Source organism: Mesoplodon densirostris, chromosome 16, assembly GCF_025265405.1.
Source record: "Mesoplodon densirostris isolate mMesDen1 chromosome 16, mMesDen1 primary haplotype, whole genome shotgun sequence".
Lineage (NCBI taxonomy): Eukaryota > Metazoa > Chordata > Mammalia > Artiodactyla > Ziphiidae > Mesoplodon > Mesoplodon densirostris.
In genome coordinates this window covers 33703297-33712389 of record NC_082676.1, presented here as the reverse complement: position 1 = coordinate 33712389, position 9093 = coordinate 33703297, and the positions used below count along the sequence as shown (strand labels likewise).

The 9093-nt window shown below is 57.6% G+C and overlaps 2 protein-coding genes across 3 annotated transcripts in view; both read right to left on the bottom strand.

The window, feature by feature from the left end:
* Nucleotides 1–1534: 1534 nt before the first annotated feature.
* BHLHA15 (basic helix-loop-helix family member a15) lies at nt 1535–3039 on the bottom strand. Its single transcript, XM_060079295.1, has 2 exons — nt 2977–3039; nt 1535–2317 (listed from the first exon to the last, which is right to left on the bottom strand). Exon 2 carries the CDS (start codon nt 2257–2259, stop codon nt 1702–1704), a length of 558 nt encoding a protein of 185 aa, XP_059935278.1. The 5' UTR covers nt 2260–2317; nt 2977–3039; the 3' UTR covers nt 1535–1701.
* Nucleotides 3040–4682: 1643 nt separating this feature from the next.
* The window catches only part of LMTK2 (lemur tyrosine kinase 2), an 80105-nt gene continuing 75694 nt past the window's right edge, over nt 4683–9093 (bottom strand). For both annotated transcript variants that reach the window (XM_060120303.1, XM_060120304.1), the window contains exon 14: nt 4683–8264. In XM_060120303.1, the coding sequence (XP_059976286.1) occupies nt 8236–8264 (29 nt within the window). In that variant the 3' untranslated portion in view covers nt 4683–8235. The remainder of the gene's footprint in view (nt 8265–9093) is intronic.

Genomic DNA, 9093 nt, shown 5'->3' with positions numbered 1-9093 from the left:
CAGAACAAGAGGCACCAGGCTTGCACGCCTCCCTCTCCTAACACGGGCCGTGTGGGCCCCATCTGTCCCGAGCTCAGAGTTGCCCTCAATCTCGGCTCTCATTGGTGGGCCCCCGACCACTGACCTTCCTGCGTGGCCACCCTGGGGGACAGGCCAGGACACCTGGGGTCCCCCCGACCCATGCTGAAGGTCGGCTGGGGTGATGGGGCCAGGACCAGACCAGGCCTCCGGGGGTCACCAGGCACTGGGGCCTAGCGACTGGGGTGTTGGGGGTGTGAGGGGGCCGGGGGTGTCGGCTGGTGTCCGACCTGGAAAGTTGGGACTGAAGCCCCTCATGGCTCTTTCCATGGGTGCCACCTGCTGTCCTTGATGAGGCCAGGGCTGACGCCAAGCCGGGCGGGGCGTTAAGTGGCCGGGGCCAGGACTGCCGGGGCGGGAGGGTGAGGCTGTACACGGAGGCTGGGTCCTCAGCTGCCGCAGCCCCGCTCCTGGCCTGGGTCAGCCCCACGCAGAGTGTGCAGAGGCGCCTGGCCCCCGACGGCTCTGCAGCAGATCTGGGCACGGGGAACCCGGCCCCATGTGCCAGGCCAACTCCGGCCTCTCCGCAGCCCTGTGGCTGGGCTTCCTGCCCGAGATGCAGAGGGCCCTGTCCCCTCCCCATGTTGGCCGTGGGCAGCCGGACAAGGGAGAGGAGTTGCCAGCAGGCTTGAGAGCAAAGCCACCAAGCCTGTCAGAGCCAGCGGGGCGGGAACACCACAGAAGGAAGCATGGCCCGAGGCGGTGGGGACCTGCCAAGCTTCAGTCCCGTCTTTAAGGAGCAGCACCCGCTGGGGGAGGGGACCCCTGCCACCCCAGGCTCCTCCCCGCAGGGCCCGCAAGTGCAACCAGGACCCAAGAACACCCTGAAGTCTGTCAGACCACCCTCTGCCACTTGCATGGCCACAAACACGACAATGAGTGGCAAACCTCGGTGGGACCCTGAGGGAGGCCTGAGGACAGACCCTCTCCCTGCAGGAGACCCCTGACTGCTCAGGGGACCCACGGCCTAGCAGCCTCTCTGCCCGACCCCGCAGCCCCGTCTCCGGTACCCTCGGTGGCGGGCCGCAGACCCTCCACGGTCAGGAGCCCCACCCGGAGGAGGGAGCCAAGACTCCAGCCCCTGTCCCCGACAAGGTCCCTTCAGAATTAATGGGAGGGGACCTGACTGGGGCTTCTCCCTGACAGATGCTGAATTAGACACTCCAAGCACCTCTGCTCAGCCCCACTCCCCTCGAGGCCGTGGGCTTTGTTTGCTCCGTGCCTCAGTTTACCCCGAACGAGGAGGCTACGGTGCAGGTTGGGGGAGGCCCCGCCCTGGGCCTGGGCCTGGGCCTGAGCAGTAACTGGGGAACTTACCCAAGCAAACCTTTGCGTGGAATCTCCCCTCACCTCAGGAGGGAGCGGGAGTGAAGAGGAGTTAGTGACAAGGGCCGGCCAGCTCCTGCCTAGACGATGACGAAGCAGGCCCTGGGACCTTGTGGAGGTATGGGCCTCATGCTGCCCAGAGCCGTGGCCTCCACCAGGCCACTCACCGGTCTTGTCCCTGGGCCCTGGGACGTGCCCAGGGCTGCGCCGAGAGTTCAGGGAAACGGAGCCGCCGGGCGCGGAGGGCCCAGGGCTGGGAGGGACGGGCCAGGCCGCTGACCCGGGCGGGGTGGCGCGCTAGGAGCCCTCGCGGAAGCTGTGGATCTGCGTGGAGTACTTCTGCAGGTGGCCCTCGGGAGGGGCCTCGGAGGCCCCGAGCGCGCCCCGGGCCACCTGCTGTGGCTGCTGGTAGTGCTGGTAGAGCTTGGGGACTGGCCCGTCCAGGCCCGGGAGGCGGCCGCTGGACATGGTCAGGATGGTGGCGGTCAGCGACTTGATGTAGTTCTTGGCCAGCGTGAGCGTCTCGATCTTGGAGAGCTTCTTGTCGGCGCGCACGTGCGGGATGACCTCGCGCAGCGCCTGGAAGGCGTTGTTGAGCTTGTGCATGCGCTGCCGCTCGCGCTCGTTGCTCTCCAGCCGCCGCTGGACGCTGCTCTCCCGCCGGCTCCCTGGCCCCGGCCGCCGGCGCCCGCCCTCTGCCCGCGCCCCCTGCGCGCGCGCCCTCCGGCTCCGCAGAGCCTTGGCCGCTTCTGGCCCCGAGCCCGGCGGTGGCCTGTCGGGCGTCCGCTCCCCTGGGGCGGCTTCTGGGTCTTGCGGGGGCACCCGGCGCCGGGGAGGCCGGCTCTTGGTCTTCATGGCTCCAAACTGGTTGTCCTGGGTGGGGGGGGTGGCTCTGAGTGGGGAGCCTTTGGAGCTGAAATCCAGAACACAGGCCACCCCGCGGTCACTCGGCAGGCCAGTGGACGCTCAAGGCAGCGGTCCCCAGTGGCGGCTGCCCAGCTGGTGCACAGTGACCCCAGGGTCCTTCCCAGTCACTTGCAGGGCCCTGAGCTGACCCCACCCCCACCCCCCATGCCCCTGTTTGACCTTACACTGACCCCTCAGACCTTCCCCTGGTCTGGTGGCCCCCTCTCCCCCTGGGTGACACGTATTGACCCCTGGACCTTTCTCCGGCCCCATGCCCCTCACTGCCTCCTGAGTGCCTCCTGGGCTTAGGTGGCTGTTGACACTTGGCTGAGACCGCCCAGAGGCGCGGCCCCATCCTAGCCCAGGGCAGGCCCTCTGCCCGAGGCTGCACTACCTCCTGGTCGCCTGGACGGACCGTCTTGCCCCACTGGACGTCACACATGCAGGGACAACACTGGTGCCAGAATGGCTGTGGACGTGAGGCGGCCGTCGGAGGTCAGATGTGGATGGTGGCCAGAGCCCGCCGCAGTCCCCAGGCCCAACACGTGGATGGCCGAGGCCAGAGCTCGAGACCTGGACCCCCCACCCAGGTTTTCCTCCAGACGCCACCCGGCCCTGCCCCAGGGTCCTCTCCCCGCCGCCCCACCTGCACCCCACCCCCGTTACCTGGGGATCCGTGGCCGCACGCGCTGGGGCTGCCCACGGGGGACAAGGACACGTCGCTTTAGGCTCCGCGGGCGGGGCGGTGGCCGCATGTAAATGAGCCCGTGGGGCGGGCACGGGGCGGGGCCGGAGTCCGCGTGTCCCCGCCCCGCGGCGGGGGCGGGGCGCACCTGCCGGCTGGGGACCTGGGGCCCCTCCCCGCCCGCCCGCGAAGGGTTCCCGGGCCGCCTCCCCACCCGGCGCAGGCTCCCGGAGCCAGTTCCGCGGGCCTCGCTGCGAGCCGGCCGGCGCGGAGGGGAAGCTCCTGGCCGCCGCACATGGCCTTGGGGTTAAGGCTCAGCACACGGGGCCAAAGTCAGAGTCGTGGAAACGCCGTTTTGCAGTTAATACGAGTTTCTCAAACGGGCGGCGGCCACAGCCCCGAAGAGCAATAGCCCAGGCAGCCCGCGCCCTCACCCCGCGCTTCGGGAGGACCCTGCAGCACCGGGGGCTTCAGGACCCGACCCCGCCACGCCCGCGGAGCCGGGCCAGGTGCGAGTGTGCGGAGCCCTGCCCGGGGAGCACCTGCCCGGCCGCCTGTGGGCAGCTCACCGAGAAATAGCTGGTCATCGGTTTTAGGAGGTCTCCAGGGGCGAGAGGCAGCTCGAGCTCAAAACCAGCTGCCGCCCACCTGCTTTACTTCATCGTCCCCTGCCTCAGTTTCCTCACCTTTGACCGGAGCACTGTAAGGCGTTAAAAGCAGCAACTGCACAGGGGTTCTGGGGGCTGATGGGAGGCGCCGGAGCGCAGCAGAACCCGCGGCGGCACACGGGCCTGGGCTCCCACCGGCCCCGGTCCTGCAGGCCCAGGGTCTGCGCTGCCCCCCGCACTTCCCCCGGACACTGCCTCTCGCTGCCTGTCTTGGGCTCTGGGAATGGGAGCGCACAGGTCTCCTCCACCTACTCCCCGAGGGTCACTCTGCAGTTGGTGTAACCTGAGCTGGGGCCAGGCCCCTATTTTGGTACAAGGAGGCCCATTTCCCTGCTTGTGACAGCTGGGACCAGGACAGCAAGGAGGGTCGGACACTCGGGGAACAGGAAGGCTGGTTTTGAGCTGATTAGCCTCTGGGCTTAGCGCTCCTTAGAGGCTGGACCTCAGAAATTAAAACACTTCTGGGACTTCCCTGGTGGTCCAGTGGCTAAGACTCCGCGCTCCCAATGCAGGGGGCCGGAGCTCAATTCCTGGTCGGGGAACTAGATCCCACATGCGTGCCGCAACTACGAAGCCCTCGTGCCGCAGTGAAGATCCCGCGTGCCACAACTAAGACCCGGTGCAGCCAAATAAGTAAATAAATACTAAAAAAAAAAAACAAAAAAAAAAACCCAAAATGCTTCTGAAATTCATCAGTAAGTCCAAAGGTTTGAATTACAGGTACACTTTATGGCAGCGCAAACAGTCTATGCTAGTTTTCCGGTGATTATGCAAACCTTCGTGTTCTCGGGAGCGTGGGGTTTAGGTCTGTCGCAGAAAAGGGCATCCCATCTCTAGAGACCAGGGCAGTGAGTGACCCAGGGCTGCAGGCTCCAAGCACCCACAGTGGGGCAGTGCCAGACCGCCCACCCCGGGCCTTACACCGTGGAAAACACACAGAATCATTGCGGTAACAGAATGTATAAATATATAACTATATTTATTTTGAATATTAAATAGTTTTTAAATTACAAGCAGTTTATTGAATCACACTATGCATCAATATACAGTAAAAATCTTACAATTTAAAAATGTACACGATTTAAACTGAAAGTTCATTAACTATTATATTGCCGTGAACCTCTTACAACTGTGTTAAAGCACAACAGGGAAACCTCGGAGGTGGGATGGCCCCATGCGTCCTCATTTGCGGCTGGAATGAAGCAGTGGGTACTCACAGCGGGCCGCTGTTACCGTCCATCTACGCCCGTGCCAACTTGAACTTAACCATGTTCCAGCCATTCAAATAACAGGTTGTTGGCGATTCAATACTGTCCACACATCTTTTAAGAATTAATTTACATACTAAAGAGTGTTTTCCTTTTTGATAGCCAAAGCTTGGGCCAACCCCATTACTACTTAGGAACGTTGTTTTTGAGACTTACACCTGAAGTAACTGTGTACACCCATTCTTATTTTAAGGCTACTTCTCCTAAGGCTAATATTTTGAAGCCCCTCGTAACTGAAGCCCGGCATCTCCAGCCTCACACTTGGTTCGCTTCTGAAATTTTCAGATGACGGGCTGCGTAGAGTAAAACCAGGAGCTGCCTCCCTTGCACCTGGGCCCTCAGGACAAACGTACAGAAAGTCATTAACCCCACGAACACCGTGTGGAAAGTGTTAATAAAAGAAGGAGGCTTTGAAAGGGGTTTCAGGGCAGCAAGACCTTTCTTAGATAAACCCATTTTCATAGAAACAATCGCCTGTACACTCAAAAATAGAACAGATACTCTGTTCTCCATTCAGCTTCCTGGAGCTTCTTCACCCTTAAGATGAATGGCTTCTTACCCAGACGCACAGTCCAAGTTTCAGAAGGATTTTGGGGGAGCACTTTTTCTACATTGTTCTTACTGGCTTATGACCAAGTCCTTTGATAACACAAATTAACATCTAGCTAGGAAGGAGATGAAGGTTAGATTATTTTTATTGTAGGACTTAAGATACGTAAACTCCACCAAGGTAAGACAGAGCCCAAAGGAGGCCAGGAAATATCCTTGTGAACCAGGTATGACAAACCTCACCCACATTATCTAGAGAATTTCACTGATACTATTTCATTGTGTAACTTATTAGAACAAAAGCCGTTTAAAAACCCACTACTGGTAACCGAGTGAAAAGAAAACTGAAACAAACAACAAAGCACATGCTGACATTTCAAAAATGGGCAGAAAATTTTAATCTACATAATTTCCTGTGTATTGCTTGAGCTTTCAAAAGAACATGTTAATTCCCATGTTTATTATAAATATAAAATCTACCCGACCATGCAACACCACACTAAGACTTACTACTCCAACCCAGCCCCACCCCTAGCTCCCTGTATAAAATGTTTTTGGCAATTCATTATCAGAGTGATGTAGATCTTAAAATAAATTAAAATGGGAATTATGTTGTTAAAAATCTCCTTAATCATAGTGAAAAATGTACAGCCCCAAAGCATCAATAAATTTACCACAGGCTGACTGTATAAGACTATCTAGTCTATGGATCTACTTGATTTTAGTCATTAGATTTGAACTCCTTAAACGTGTAAATTTAAAAAAAACTAGTATAACTGCCTCTCATTTTTCCTTTAACCAAGACTGGTAGATGTAAAAATTCAGAAAACTCTGGAAGTCTCCAGAGCAAGAAGTTGAGAGTTATGACAGTTTTGGCAAAATCACCTCCTAATGCCCTGTTAACTGTGTTTTCAACATGCACGTCCCAGGGTCCGGCTCTGGCAGTGCTCTGTGCTCACACCGGGGGAGGGGAAGGGCGCCCCTGCCGCTCTGGAAAGTCATTGCTAGTATAAAAAAGGAGCGAGCCAGAATTGATAACATAGGTCACAATTTACTATGTCAACTCTAGCCAGCACACACACCTGCATCGGGTCCCCAAGTTCCCGTGACCGATGTCCTGCAGCCCCAGGCGGGCCTGGAGGGTCATCCCAGCCTCTCGCTCAAGTCGGGAAAGCATGTCAGCACCGGAAACCCCTAGGGTGAGGGGCCAGTGTGCAGGGACCCAGCCCCAAGGCCCCACCCGTATACACTGGCTGCCACGCTGCTGGCAGAGCAGAGCTCGAGGGCCGCAGAGTGAGGTCAGCTTTTTATTACCAACGCCCGACACCTGCCAACATCATGAGGCTGCACTGGACACACTTGGTCCTTTCGGGGAGAACTGGGAGCTAATGCAGAAGGGGAGGGTCAGTGCAGATGAGCCCGGGGCGGCGTCTGGGGGTGATGGCCGCTCGGGCTGCCTGAGGGCCCAACCAGGAGGACGTGCTGGCTGTGGAGGCTCCTCTGTCGTCCTCACGGCTGCGGGATGTCGTGTATTGCCTCGGTTACAGAGACCAGCCACACGTGGACGGGACATGATCCGGACTGGCTCTGGGGGCTATGAGAAGCTCAACACCTCAAGAGCACAGACAGAAGGAACTCAAACTGTCCTCAGCCCCCAGGGCCCTCTGTGGAGCAGCTTCTATGCTCCTGAAGGAAGGAGTGACCACACAAGGGCCCTGAAGCCACCGCCGTCTGCGCTTCCAGAAACCAAGCAGAAGAGCCGGCTCTGAGGGGAAGTGACTTGGGGCCCAGCTGGGAGGAAGCCTCGTGGCCCCTGGGGACAAAGTGGGGACCTGGATGTTCCAACCAAGCCGAGCTCTGGGAACCACCTGTCGATTTTTTACCAAAAGGGTTTTTTTTAAGTTGGGGGAGGGGTGGGTGGGAGAATCACACAGAGGGGGTGCAAGACCCGTCAGCCCCTCAGAGAAGCCTCAACTGCAACAGGGAAAAAACCACCTTAGAGAGAAGAGACAGAAATGTGTTTCATTCAATCAGCAAAACAGAGCAGTCTTCTTGGACTCATCAAAAATATTTCCTATAAGAACATAAAACACTAACATTCAGAATCATTTATCATTTACGAAAGAGTACCATATGTACAATTCCAACAATTTCTAAAGACAGCATAACACTCAAAATACTTAAGCTTTACAAGTACCATGCAAACAAACTATAAAACAGAAGAAAAAAAAAATCAAACTAGTGGATAGCACCAGCTTGACCTGCCTTATTTTCCTTGAATAATTTAAGATTCTGTACAATATCAGGGACTCTCAGGACAGTTATCCACAGTGCAATTACAGAAAGCAATTAGTGATTTCTTTAAAAACAATAAATATGGCTCACTGGTGCCAATTCCCATCGTGGTCCTCGGGGACCTGTGCATGGACGGGATGCACAGGTGCGGATGCAGAGAACACCCCACGTGGGAACCAGAAACCACCCGGAGACGACAGCCCCCCACGCCGGCCAAGCTCAGGCTCCCTGCGGACGGCAGGCCCTTCCAGCGGGCGGGGCGGCGAGGGCAGCAAATAGCTCTGGACGAGCTGGATGAGCTGGGAGACCACGCCTGGGCCGGGTGTCCTGCGGCGCTGTTCCCTCGGCCTCCTGAGTCCGCCTCCCCTTCCCGTGTCAGCAGCTGTCGAGTGGGAGCCACTGGGCAGCCGGAAATGCCACCGCCGGGGAGCCGCCTGGGCCCGAGGTGCCTCAGCATCACCTAATCTTTCTCCCCGTCTTCGCTGCTTCCTATTAGGAGAGAGCAAGCAAAGCTGTGTTTTAAAACGATCGTCACAGATAAAAACAGTGTGGACGGCGTCTGAGCTTCGCTGCAGAAAGAGGAACTGAAGCTAGAAGTGTGGCTCTCAGCCACCTGCCCGGCCACTCGCCGCTTCCTGCGACAGCAGCACCTGCCAGGCTCTCTCACAGACACATCTGCGCGGCTCACACGCTGCTCAATGCCAATGCTTTGGGCGCGGGAGAGAACTGGCTCTGAGCCCCACACATCTGCCCCCGACAGATCATTAGGTCATGGGCGTTATCTAATCGGCACAATTAAACCCAGGACAAACACAAATAAAAGCCTTTATATTTTGCAGTTATTATTTGATCTGCAAACTTCACATCAAAAAAGTATACCTATTAACATTTATCTTCAATCTAGTTGTGGGGAAAAAAGGATCCATATGTTCAGATACCACTACTTCAAATGTGCCCGGCCCATGACCTCCCCCAGGCCTTCTGGTGGCACACGAAGACTAGGACTTAATAGCAAAATCAACATTCCCGGGGTAGGGCCAGAGTGCATTTGGGTTCAAACCCGAAGTCAGGGCCAAGTGTTCTTCAGAGCATGAGCTCTCTGAAGAGCTGCTCCTCTCTGGGGGCAAGAAGGAGAGATGGGGGTTGGGGGCTAACAGAACAAAGGGGAAAAGGAGAAGAAAGGTGGCGGAGCAGCCCCAGGGCCACCAGGCCCAGCAGGGCAGAGACGGAGCCCGGAAGTGGGGGACAAGGCCCCGGAGCACACTGTCAAGGCTGTGAGCTCTTTGTAAAGATTCGTACAACCTTGTCTGCCAACACC